Here is a 13,999-nt window from a genome sequence, read left to right as displayed (position 1 = left end):
CCGTTTTTCATCATTTTTGAGGATTTGAAAAAAATGAAAAATGAAATAAACGGTGGGTTATAGCCCATGTTTTTTGAAATTTTGAAAAAAAAAGTTAGCCTCGTTTCTCATCATTTTGGACCGTGGGCTATAGCCCATATCGTACGGCATACTATGGCACGCCGTTTTTCATCATTTTTGAGGATTTGAAAAAAATGAAAAATGAAAAAAAACGGTGGGTTATAGCCCATGTTTTTTGAAATTTTGAAAAAAAAAGTTAGCCTCGTTTCTCATCATTTTGGACCGTGGGCTATAGCCCATATCGTACGGCAAACTATAGCGCGCAGTTTTTCATCATTTTTGAGAATTTGAAAAAAATGAAAAAATGAAAAAAACGGTGGGTTATAGCCCATGTTTTTTGAAATTCTGAAAAAAAAAGTTAGCCTCGTTTCTCATCATTTTGGACCGTGGGCTATAGCCCATATCGTACGGCATACTATGGCACGCCGTTTTTCATCATTTTTGAGGATTTGAAAAAAATGAAAAATGAAAAAAACGGTGGGTTATAGCCCATGTTTTTTGAAATTTTGAAAAAAAAAGTTAGCCTCGTTTCTCATCATTTTGGACCGTGGGCTATAGCCCATATCGTACGGCATACTATAGCGCGCAGTTTTTCTACATTTTTGAGTATTTGAAAAAAATGAAAAATGAAAAAAACGGTGGGTTATAGCCCATGTTTTTTGAAATTTTGAAAAAAAAAGTTTGCCTCGTTTCTCATCATTTTGGACCGTGGGCTATAGCCCATATCGTACGGCATACTATAGCGCGCAGTTTTTCATCATTTTTGAGTATTTGAAAAAAATGAAAAAATGAAAAAAACGGTGGGTTATAGCCCATGTTTTTTGAAATTTTGAAAAAAAAAGTTAGCCTCGTTTCTCATCATTTTGGACCGTGGGCTATAGCCCATATCGTACGGCATACTATGGCACGCCGTTTTTCATCATTTTTGAGGATTTGAAAAAAATGAAAAATGAAAAAAACGGTGGGTTATAGCCCATGTTTTTTGAAAATTTGAAAAAAAAAGTTAGCCTCGTTTCTCATCATTTTGGACCGTGGGCTATAGCCCATATCGTACGGCAAACTATAGCGCGCAGTTTTTCATCATTTTTGAGGATTTGAAAAAAATGAAAAATGAAAAAAACGGTGGGTTATAGCCCATGTTTTTTGAAATTTTGAAAAAAAAAAGTTATCCTCGTTTCTCATCATTTTGGACCATGGGCTATAGCCCATATCGTACGGCATACTATAGCGTGCCGTTTTTCATCATTTTTTAGGATTTGAAAAAATGAAAAAATGAAAAAAACGGTGGGTTATAGCCCATGTTTTTTGAAATTTTGAAAAAAAAAGTTAGCCTCGTTTCTCATCATTTTGGACCGTGGGCTATAGCCCATATCGTACGGCATACTATAGCACGCAGTTTTTCATCATTTTTGAGGATTTGAAAAAAATGAAAAATGAAAAAAACGGTGGGTTATAGCCCATGTTTTTTGAAATTTTGAAAAAAAAAGTTATCCTCGTTTCTCATCATTTTGGACCATGGGCTATAGCCCATATCGTACAGCATACTATAGCGTGCCGTTTTTCATCATTTTTGAGGATTTGAAAAAAATGAAAAAATGAAAAAAACGGTGGGTTATAGCCCATGTTTTTTGAAATTTTGAAAAAAAAAGTTAGCCTCGTTTCTCATCATTTTGGACCGTGGGCTATAGCCCATATCGTACGGCATACTATGGCACGCCGTTTTTCATCATTTTTGAGGATTTGAAAAAAATGAAAAATGAAAAAAACGGTGGGTTATAGCCCATGTTTTTTGAAAATTTGAAAAAAAAAGTTAGCCTCGTTTCTCATCATTTTGGACCGTGGGCTATAGCCCATATCGTACGGCATACTATGGCACGCCGTTTTTCATCATTTTTGAGGATTTGAAAAAAATGAAAAATGAAAAAAACGGTGGGTTATAGCCCATGTTTTTTGAAAATTTGAAAAAAAAAGTTAGCCTCGTTTCTCATCATTTTGGACCGTGGGCTATAGCCCATATCGTACGGCATACTATAGCACGCAGTTTTTCATCATTTTTGAGGATTTGAAAAAAATGAAAAATGAAAAAAACGGTGGGTTATAGCCCATGTTTTTTGAAATTTTGAAAAAAAAAAGTTAGCCTCGTTTCTCATCATTTTGGACCATGGGCTATAGCCCATATCGTACGGCATACTATAGCGTGCCGTTTTTCATCATTTTTGAGGATTTGAAAAAAATGAAAAAATGAAAAAAACGGTGGGTTATAGCCCATGTTTTTTGAAATTTTGAAAAAAAAAGTTAGCCTCGTTTCTCATCATTTTGGACCGTGGGCTATAGCCCATATCGTACGGCATACTATGGCACGCCGTTTTTCATCATTTTTGAGGATATGAAAAAAATGAAAAATGAAAAAAACGGTGGGTTATAGCCCATGTTTTTTGAAAATTTGAAAAAAAAAGTTAGCCTCGTTTCTCATCATTTTGGACCGTGGGCTATAGCCCATATCGTACGGCATACTATAGCGCGCAGTTTTTCATCATTTTTGAGGATTTGAAAAAAATGAAAAAATGAAAAAAACGGTGGGTTATAGCCCATGTTTTTTGAAATTTTGAAAAAAAAAGTTAGCCTCGTTTCTCATCATTTTGGACCGTGGGCTATAGCCCATATCGTACGGCATACTATGGCACGCCGTTTTTCAACATTTTTGAGGATTTGAAAAAAATGAAAAATGAAATAAACGGTGGGTTATAGCCCATGTTTTTTGAAATTTTGAAAAAAAAAGTTAGCCTCGTTTCTCATCATTTTGGACCGTGGGCTATAGCCCATATCGTACGGCATACTATAGCGCGCAGTTTTTCATCATTTTTGAGGATTTGAAAAAAAATAAAAAATGAAAAAAACGGTGGGTTATAGCCCATGTTTTTTGAAATTTTGAAAAAAAAAGTAAGCCTCGTTTCTCATCATTTTGGACCGTGGGCTATAGCCCATGTCGTACGGCATACTATGGCACGCCGTTTTTCATCATTTTTGAGGATTTGAAAAAAATGAAAAATGAAATAAACGGTGGGTTATAGCCCATGTTTTTTGAAATTTTGAAAAAAAAAGTTAGCCTCGTTTCTCATCATTTTGGACCGTGGGCTATAGCCCATATCGTACGGCATACTATGGCACGCCGTTTTTCAACATTTTTGAGGATTTGAAAAAAATGAAAAATGAAATAAACGGTGGGTTATAGCCCATGTTTTTTGAAATTTTGAAAAAAAAAGTTAGCCTCGTTTCTCATCATTTTGGACCGTGGGCTATAGCCCATATCGTACGGCATACTATAGCGCGCAGTTTTTCATCATTTTTGAGGATTTGAAAAAAATTAAAAAATGAAAAAAACGGTGGGTTATAGCCCATGTTTTTTGAAATTTTGAAAAAAAAAGTAAGCCTCGTTTCTCATCATTTTGGACCGTGGGCTATAGCCCATGTCGTACGGCATACTATGGCACGCCGTTTTTCATCATTTTTGAGGATTTGAAAAAAATGAAAAATGAAATAAACGGTGGGTTATAGCCCATGTTTTTTGAAATTTTGAAAAAAAAAGTTAGCCTCGTTTCTCATCATTTTGGACCGTGGGCTATAGCCCATATCGTACGGCATACTATAGCGCGCAGTTTTTCATCATTTTTGAGGATTTGAAAAAAATGAAAAAATGAAAAAAACGGTGGGTTATAGCCCATGTTTTTTGAAATTTTGAAAAAAAAAGTTAGCCTCGTTTCTCATCATTTTGGACCGTGGGCTATAGCCCATATCGTACGGCATACTATGGCACGCCGTTTTTCATCATTTTTGAGGATTTGAAAAAAATGAAAAATGAAAAAAACGGTGGGTTATAGCCCATGTTTTTTGAAATTTTGAAAAAAAAAGTTAGCCTCGTTTCTCATCATTTTGGACCGTGGGCTATAGCCCATATCGTACGGCATACTATAGCGCGCAGTTTTTCATCATTTTTGAGGATTTGAAAAAAATGAAAAAATGAAAAAAACGGTGGGTTATAGCCCATGTTTTTTGAAATTTTGAAAAAAAAAGTTATCCTCGTTTCTTATCATTTTGGACCATGGGCTATAGCCTATATCGTACGGCATACTATAGCGCGCCGTTTTTCATCATTTTTGATGATTTGACAAAAATGAAAAATGAAAAAAACGGTGGGTTATAGCCCATGTTTTTTGAAATTTTGAAAAAAAAAGTTAGCCTCGTTTCTCATCATTTTGGACCGTGGGCTATAGCCCATATTGTACGGCATACTATAGCGCGCAGTTTTTCATCATTTTTGAGGATTTGAAAAAAATGAAAAAATGAAAAAAACGGTGGGTTATAGCCCATGTTTTTTGAAATTTTGGAAAAAAAAGTTAGCCTCGTTTCTCATCATTTTGGACCGTGGGCTATAGCCCATATCGTACGGCATACTATGGCACGCCGTTTTTCATCATTTTTGAGGATTTGAAAAAAATGAAAAATGAAAAAAACGGTGGGTTATAGCCCATGTTTTTTGAAAATTTGAAAAAAAAAGTTAGCCTCGTTTCTCATCATTTTGGACCGTGGGCTATAGCCCATATCGTACGGCATACTATGGCACGCCGTTTTTCATCATTTTTGAGGATTTGAAAAAAATGAAAAATGAAAAAAACGGTGGGTTATAGCCCATGTTTTTTGAAAATTTGAAAAAAAAAGTTAGCCTCGTTTCTCATCATTTTGGACCGTGGGCTATAGCCCATATCGTACGGCATACTATAGCGCGCAGTTTTTCATCATTTTTGAGGATTTGAAAAAAATGAAAAAATGAAATAAACGGTGGGTTATAGCCCATGTTTTTTGAAATTTTGAAAAAAAAAGTTAGCCTCGTTTCTCATCATTTTGGACCGTGGGCTATAGCCCATTTCGTACGGCATACTATGGCACGCCGTTTTTCATCATTTTTGAGGATTTGAAAAAAATGAAAAATGAAAAAAACGGTGGGTTATAGCCCATGTTTTTTGAAATTTTGAAAAAAAAAGTTAGCCTCGTTTCTCATCATTTTGGACCGTGGGCTATAGCCCATATCGTACGGCATACTATGGCACGCCGTTTTTCAACATTTTTGAGGATTTGAAAAAAATGAAAAATGAAATAAACGGTGGGTTATAGCCCATGTTTTTTGAAATTTTGAAAAAAAAAGTTAGCCTCGTTTCTCATCATTTTGGACCGTGGGCTATAGCCCATATCGTACGGCATACTATAGCGCGCAGTTTTTCATCATTTTTGAGGATTTGAAAAAAAATAAAAAATGAAAAAAACGGTGGGTTATAGCCCATGTTTTTTGAAATTTTGAAAAAAAAAGTAAGCCTCGTTTCTCATCATTTTGGACCGTGGGCTATAGCCCATGTCGTACGGCATACTATGGCACGCCGTTTTTCATCATTTTTGAGGATTTGAAAAAAATGAAAAATGAAATAAACGGTGGGTTATAGCCCATGTTTTTTGAAATTTTGAAAAAAAAAGTTAGCCTCGTTTCTCATCATTTTGGACCGTGGGCTATAGCCCATATCGTACGGCATACTATGGCACGCCGTTTTTCAACATTTTTGAGGATTTGAAAAAAATGAAAAATGAAATAAACGGTGGGTTATAGCCCATGTTTTTTGAAATTTTGAAAAAAAAAGTTAGCCTCGTTTCTCATCATTTTGGACCGTGGGCTATAGCCCATATCGTACGGCATACTATAGCGCGCAGTTTTTCATCATTTTTGAGGATTTGAAAAAAATTAAAAAATGAAAAAAACGGTGGGTTATAGCCCATGTTTTTTGAAATTTTGAAAAAAAAAGTAAGCCTCGTTTCTCATCATTTTGGACCGTGGGCTATAGCCCATGTCGTACGGCATACTATGGCACGCCGTTTTTCATCATTTTTGAGGATTTGAAAAAAATGAAAAATGAAATAAACGGTGGGTTATAGCCCATGTTTTTTGAAATTTTGAAAAAAAAAGTTAGCCTCGTTTCTCATCATTTTGGACCGTGGGCTATAGCCCATATCGTACGGCATACTATAGCGCGCAGTTTTTCATCATTTTTGAGGATTTGAAAAAAATGAAAAAATGAAAAAAACGGTGGGTTATAGCCCATGTTTTTTGAAATTTTGAAAAAAAAAGTTAGCCTCGTTTCTCATCATTTTGGACCGTGGGCTATAGCCCATATCGTACGGCATACTATGGCACGCCGTTTTTCATCATTTTTGAGGATTTGAAAAAAATGAAAAATGAAAAAAACGGTGGGTTATAGCCCATGTTTTTTGAAATTTTGAAAAAAAAAGTTAGCCTCGTTTCTCATCATTTTGGACCGTGGGCTATAGCCCATATCGTACGGCATACTATAGCGCGCAGTTTTTCATCATTTTTGAGGATTTGAAAAAAATGAAAAAATGAAAAAAACGGTGGGTTATAGCCCATGTTTTTTGAAATTTTGAAAAAAAAGGTTATCCTCGTTTCTTATCATTTTGGACCATGGGCTATAGCCTATATCGTACGGCATACTATAGCGCGCCGTTTTTCATCATTTTTGATGATTTGACAAAAATGAAAAATGAAAAAAACGGTGGGTTATAGCCCATGTTTTTTGAAATTTTGAAAAAAAAAGTTAGCCTCGTTTCTCATCATTTTGGACCGTGGGCTATAGCCCATATTGTACGGCATACTATAGCGCGCAGTTTTTCATCATTTTTGAGGATTTGAAAAAAATGAAAAAATGAAAAAAACGGTGGGTTATAGGCCATGTTTTTTGAAATTTTGAAAAAAAAAGTTAGCCTCGTTTCTCATCATTTTGGACCGTGGGCTATAGCCCATATCGTACGGCATACTATGGCACGCCGTTTTTCATCATTTTTGAGGATTTGAAAAAAATGAAAAATGAAAAAAACGGTGGGTTATAGCCCATGTTTTTTGAAAATTTGAAAAAAAAAGTTAGCCTCGTTTCTCATCATTTTGGACCGTGGGCTATAGCCCATATCGTACGGCATACTATGGCATGCCGTTTTTCATCATTTTTGAGGATTTGAAAAAAATGAAAAATGAAAAAAACGGTGGGTTATAGCCCATGTTTTTTGAAAATTTGAAAAAAAAAGTTAGCCTCGTTTCTCATCATTTTGGACCGTGGGCTATAGCCCATATCGTACGGCATACTATAGCGCGCAGTTTTTCATCATTTTTGAGGATTTGAAAAAAATGAAAAAATGAAAAAAACGGTGGGTTATAGCCCATGTTTTTTGAAATTTTGAAAAAAAAAGTTAGCCTCGTTTCTCATCATTTTGGACCGTGGGCTATAGCCCATTTCGTACGGCATACTATGGCACGCCGTTTTTCATCATTTTTGAGGATTTGAAAAAAATGAAAAATGAAAAAAACGGTGGGTTATAGCCCATGTTTTTTGAAATTTTGAAAAAAAAAGTTAGCCTCGTTTCTCATCATTTTGGACCGTGGGCTATAGCCCATATCGTACGGCATACTATAGCACGCAGTTTTTCATCATTTTTGAGTATTTGAAAAAAATGAAAAAATAAAAAAAACGGTGGGTTATAGCCCATGTTTTTTGAAATTTTGGAAAAAAAAGTTAGCCTCGTTTCTCATCATTTTGGACCGTGGGCTATAGCCCATATCGTACGGCATACTATGGCACGCCGTTTTTCATCATTTTTGAGGATTTGAAAAAAATGAAAAATGAAAAAAACGGTGGGTTATAGCCCATGTTTTTTGAAATTTTGAAAAAAAAAGTTATCCTCGTTTCTCATCATTTTGGACCATGGGCTATAGCCCATATCGTACGGCATACTATAGCGTGCCGTTTTTCATCATTTTTGAGGATTTGAAAAAAATGAAAAAAACGGTGGGTTATAGCCCATGTTTTTTGAAATTTTGAAAAAAAAAGTTAGCCTCGTTTCTCATCATTTTGGACGGTGGGCTATAGCCCATATCGTACGGCATGCTATGGCACGCCGTTTTTCATCATTTTTGAGGATTTGAAAAAAATGAAAAATGAAAAAAACGATGGGTTATAGCCCATGTTTTTTGAAATTTTGAAAAAAAAAGTTAGCCTCGTTTCTCATCATTTTGGACCGTGGGCTATAGCCCATATCGTACGGCATACTATGGCACGCCGTTTTTCATCATTTTTGAGGATTTGAAAAAAATGAAAAATGAAAAAAACGGTGGGTTATAGCCCATGTTTTTTGAAATTTTGAAAAAAAAAGTTAGCCTCGTTTCTCATCATTTTGGACCGTGGGCTATAGCCCATATCGTACGGCATACTATAGCGCGCAGTTTTTCATCATTTTTGAGGATTTGAAAAAAATGAAAAATGAAAAAAACGGTGGGTTATAGCCCATGTTTTTTGAAATTTTGGGAAAAAAAGTTATCCTCGTTTCTCATCATTTTGGACCATGGGCTATAGCCCATATCGTACGGCATACTATAGCGCGCAGTTTTTCTTCATTTTTGAGGATTTGAAAAAAAATTCCGCAATTTCCAGAATTTCCATTTCCGCAATTTCCGCAATTACCATTTCCGCAATTTCCGCAACACGGAAGTGGCTGACGTCACAGCTCAAATAAACAATACAGAGCTCGATCTCCAAGATCGTAGTGTACTCGATGACTTTGAGTCCTAATGTTGTAACTTTGCCTGTTCAAACCCCGTTGGTAAATTTTTAATAACACAGACTACTTATTTTTGTGAGATTATGGTGACCCTGGCCGGTAGCCCGGGCACCCTGGCCGGTAGCCCGGGCACCCTGGCCCGTAGCCCGGGCACCCTGGCCGGTAGCCCGAGCCTGGCAGCGTGACTCCCGATCCCGACGGCCTTCACTGCATCTCTCTCCCCCATTTCCTGTCAGCCTACTGTCTGTCCCTCTATAAAAATATAAAATAAAGGTGAAAGCCACAAAAAAAAAAAACATTAAAAAGTTGTTTTGTACGTTAGTGTAAGACCCGGGAATCGAACCCTGGTCACCCTCACAGAAGGCCAACATCTTAACCATTTCCATTTGCACACACACGCACAGACGCATAAATCACGTGTGTATGTCAGTATAACAATCAATAAGAATGAATGAGTTGTTTTTTTAAACCATTTTTTTAGATTTATTTTTCCACCAATTAGATATTTACAATCACAAACCATGAGTTTAACCACAGACTGCTCTCCATTCAATCAGCATCGAAAACAGATACGGTAATTGGCGACGTAACAACATTCAACTAAAGCTATTCCATTGGAGAGAAATAAAATAACCAGGAAACCGAGATTAACATTGAACTGTAACAAAGGAGAGAAATTAAAAAAGAAAACACACAAAAATTTGCTGATCAGCTGTGTCCGTGTTCGTGTGTGTGTGCGTGCGCGCGCGTGTGTGTGTGTGTGTGTGTGTGCGTGTTTATCGCAGTAGTTGCCTGTGAGCCGTGATCCCGTTGTGAGCTTGTAGATCAGCTATTTCACTACTTTAATTTTTTCTTTTTTTACATTTCTTTTTTAATTTATGGAATTTCTTGAAATTACTGAAAAAAAATCATTGAATTTAATGATAAGTATAGCTTTTTTGGGGAATGTTTTTTTTTTCTAATGTTTTGAAATAATAATAATAATTAAAAACAAAATATGCACAAACCAGAAATGAAGGGACTCATTTAACCCATTCTGAACGGGAACCCATTTTGGTGTCAGCATCATGTTATGCTTTAGCCATTGAAAAATAGCAGATCTACAAGCTCATAGCGCGCCACCGAGTGGCGCGCTACGAGCTTGTAGGTCTGCTATTTTAGAAAAATCGAAGAGCGACTGACATTTTTAGAATCTGATCTCAGGTCAGAATGGGTTCATCAGACCAGTGTGTGTCTAGTGGAAAACCTCGTATGAATCTGATCTCAGGTCAGAATGGGTTATAGTTTAGCGGATAGGCGCCTTCAGGGCCTCGTTCACCTCCTCCTCCTGCTGCAGCATGTGCCACTGGGCCACCGGACGCCGCGGGTTGGCCAGCATGTCCGCCCAATGGCGGAGGCCGACGCCGGAGGCGCCGAAGCCAATCCACGCCTTGCCGATGGCGTCGTTGCTGCCCAGCTTGTCGTAGTCGTACACGGTGATCAGCACCTGCACCTTCTGCACGGGGAGAGCGAGAGAGAGAGAGAGAGAGAGAGAGAGAGAGAATAACTGCGGCTTGCGTTTAAATACGGCAATCGTGCAACGGTTTCCTTTGCCAGAAAGAACCGATCTGTTTAAGCAGTGGTGGAAGTACGGGTACTTAAGTACAATTTTGAAGTATTTGTACTTTACTTGAGTATTGTTAATTTCCAATACTTTTTTTTTACCTTTTCTTTTTTTTTTTACTTCTAGTCCACTATATCTCGGAAGTATTTTACTTTTACTCCACTACATGAATTTGAAAACTTTAGTACTACGTATAGTTACTTTGTAGATTTGGATTGTTATTACAAAACATACATTACCCACTTCACCCCGAGCAACACTGCCACACTACACTACAGGGCAATACCCCCATAGTGTGGCAGTGTTGCTCGGGCTGAAGTGGGTATTAAGACCTGAGGTAGTGTTTCTCAAAGATGTTAGTACCAAGGACCCCCATCATCATCCTTCGAGTGCCCTCGAGATCTGCGACACAAGCTGCTTCCACTGGTCTCTGTTGCTCATTGCCACACCAAGGTCATACACCTCAGTAAACAAGTCAGTCCTGTGTCCCTAACTCACATCTGTGTCCCTAAATGTGAGAGGTCTTGTTCCTCTTGATGGGCAGGGTAGTCTCCACAGACGAATATCCGAAATGACCTTGTCTTTTGCTCTGTGGCAGTGTCCAGCAAAGCGGAGTCTTCTTTCTGCCACAACAACTGAGATGGGGGGGGGGGGGGGGGGGGTGCCTCCTTCCATGAGAGGTTCTGGACACGCATGAGGAGTCTTGCGTCTCTTGATCTTGGTAGCTCTGGAGATGTCTGACTGCCATATAAGATGTAGCTTATTGCAAGCACTCCAGGCCAGTCCTTTCCTTGTCAGGAAGTCCTTTCTGCTACTGAGATATTTGAAATCCTCAGTTTCTTTGATACGACAAGATTAAAGACGCCCAACTTGATATATATTTGACCGTTTGGACCAGAATCTGAAAAGGATTTGTGCCATGGGCTCACGTCTTGCCACGCTGCGAGCTTGTACATCTGCTATTTCGAATAATAATAATAATAATAAAACTTTATTTGTATAGCACCTTTCATGACATGAAATGCAGCTCAAAGTGCTTTACAGAACAATGGAGAATAAAAGAAAAGCAAGGCAACAACATAAAAAAAAAGCAGTAATGCAATACAGTGAGGACATGAATAACAAAAAATAAAAGATCAATTAAAAGCAATGTTGTAGAAGTGGGTCTTGAGCTGAGCTTTAAAAATGTCTACAGAGGCTGCCTGACGAAGGTACAGTGGGAGCTTGTTCCATGCCGACGGCCCGTAGAAGCAAAAAGTTGCTTCCCCGTATTTTTTAGTTGCCATTTTGGCAAAGCGAGCAGGCCAGCAGTGGAAGACCTTAGGGGGCGGTTTGGGACATATTTAGGCAGGCAGTCATGTAGGAAGGTGCGAGACCATTGAGAGCTTTATAGTAAAAGTAAAATAATTTTAAAATCAATCCTAAAAACAACCGGAAGCCAGTGCAGTGATGCCAAAACTGGAATAATATGTTCTCTCATCTTAGTTCTAGTTCAAACTCTGGCTGCTGCATTTTGGACAAGTTGTAATCTGTGAGTTGTTTTCTTAGGCAGTCCTGAAAAAAGTAGGACTACTGCATTTTTTTGTGAGGGTACCTATCCTAAGGGACACGGGCAGAACATGCAAACTCCACAAAGAAAGGCCCCTTTTGAAAATTCTTTAAAGTGTATTTTTCTTACCACACTGGGGGGGGTCCCTGGCACAAAACATTTTCAGATTCTGGTGGGTGGCCAAATATATATATCAATCTTTGGCACAGATGCTTTCCTGGTTTTAATGGACTATTATGGGGTATTACTATGAGGTATTACGTTTGGAAGGAATGGTATAGGGGTCATAGAATACTGTAGAACCCTGGCTGGCTGGCATGCTTACCTGTATCTGGGAGAAGGGGATCTCGAAGCTGAAGCTCTCGTTGAAGTACGGGTTTAGAGTGTTCGGCTTGACCGTTGTCTTCTTCTTCTTAAGACGCTTCCCGTTGTGCTGCAACACCACCTTAACAAATGGATCTGGACACAGAAAGAGAGAGAGAGAGAGAGAGAGAGAGGGAGAGAGACCAGGGACAGAGGGAAGGAGGGAGAGAAAGAGTGGAATAATTTAAATGAGGCTATGAATATGCATGCAGAATGTGTGTGTGTGTGTGTGTGTGTGTGTGTGTGTGTGTGTGTGTGTGTGTGTGTGTGTGTGTGTGTGTGTGTGTGTGTGTGTGTGTGTGTGTGTGTGTGTGTGCGCGCGCGTGCGTGCGTGCGTGCGTGTGTGTTCTAACCTGACAGTCCGCCGACATCCATCTTTTTCAGGTTCTTGGCCTCCATGATGTTGATGGTCAGTTTTCCAGCCGTCGGAACGTAGCGCAGAGAGATACAGATGTCCCCTAACTTCTCTTGCTGTTAGGGACGGACAGACACAGACACAGACAGACAGACAGACAGACAGACAGACAGACAGACAGACAGACAGACAGACAGACAGACAGACAGACAGACAGACAGACAGACAGACAGACAGACAGACAGACAGACAGACAGACAGACAGTATATCACTTGAAAATGTTCACAATTAGAAGCTTGCAAATGTTCACAATTAGAAGCTTGCAAAGTCAGAATACATGGCATGAACCCAGTCAATAAATGATAGGGGAAACGTTAAAGTCTAGCATCTGTGGAAAAGCAATGGCACACATCTAAATAACATTCATACAATTATGCTGTAACCCATTTTTATTTCATCTTTTCTTTTGCAACCAACATACAGTACAACTGGATGTCATCATGAGCAACATGTTCTGTTCAAAAAAACTATTTTGCGGTATTTGTACTTTACTTGAGTATTTCCAATACATCTCAGAGTCAAATATTAAACTTAAATATTGTACATTGAAGACCTGAGGCTGATTCTACAAATGTCAAAAACGATCAAATCCTAACAGTTTTCTAAAAAAACCCTATATGGTGCTATGGTCAGTGGTGCTCAAACCCTCAAGGACACCCAAAATGATGTATTTGGCCGGAAAGTATTTTGTTCCAGGGATGCCCAGAAGCAAAGATTTGAGCAAAAAAATATTCACTTTATTTAATACCATCTACAAGCAAAGCGGCACATGTATATCTGCTATTTTTGAATAGCATAAGTATAAAATAATGGTTAAAGTGGCTTGAACTGGTTTGAAATGGGTTAACGCTGTTCCCCTCCGTACCTCCTCCTTCTCTCCTCCATCCAGATCCTTCCATTCATGGATGGCCTGAGCCATGTCGATGGAATTCATCGGGATCCTGATCTCACCGATGACATCGTGTTTACCAAAACGGTCAAAGTCGAACACCGCCAGCACCAGAGTCTTACCTCCCAGCTCGATGTAGGGGATCTGGAGAGAGAGAGACCAATAAGTAAAGACAAGCAGACAGCAAGGAACGTAAAGATGTAATGACGAATGGTATCATGGTATCATTATAAGCGTCAATGAGTCATAACTTATGACTCATAAGTAACTTATATACAACTGTACCAGTGTTGCCAGATAGGAAATGTTAAATGATAGAACCGGAGGCTTAAAATGAACGTATTTGAATTAAAACTACCATACACGGCAATAAAAAGGAGAATAGCGTATTTAGTGTAAGAAAATACCTTGTTTGAGACAAGAATGTGACAAAATCGCATCAGATATGCCGTATG

General features: G+C 38.3%; 1 protein-coding gene across 1 annotated transcript in view; it reads right to left on the bottom strand.

The window, feature by feature from the left end:
* Positions 1 to 9,950: 9,950 nt before the first annotated feature.
* Positions 9,951 to 13,999, bottom strand: part of syt5a (synaptotagmin Va) — a gene marked incomplete at its 5' end in the record, with an annotated part of 7,529 nt that continues 3,480 nt past the window's right edge. Inside the window, 4 exons of the mRNA XM_080776505.1 lie at positions 9,951 to 10,219; positions 12,202 to 12,335; positions 12,593 to 12,710; positions 13,521 to 13,688. Coding sequence (XP_080632631.1) covers positions 10,010 to 10,219; positions 12,202 to 12,335; positions 12,593 to 12,710; positions 13,521 to 13,688 — 630 coding nt within the window. The 3' untranslated portion in view covers positions 9,951 to 10,009. The remainder of the gene's footprint in view (positions 10,220 to 12,201; positions 12,336 to 12,592; positions 12,711 to 13,520; positions 13,689 to 13,999) is intronic.

Source organism: Protomyctophum bolini, assembly GCF_963924005.1.
Source record: "Protomyctophum bolini genome assembly, chromosome: 11".
Classification (NCBI taxonomy): Eukaryota; Metazoa; Chordata; class Actinopteri; order Myctophiformes; family Myctophidae; genus Protomyctophum; species Protomyctophum bolini.
This window is presented reverse-complemented; position numbering and strand designations above follow the sequence as displayed.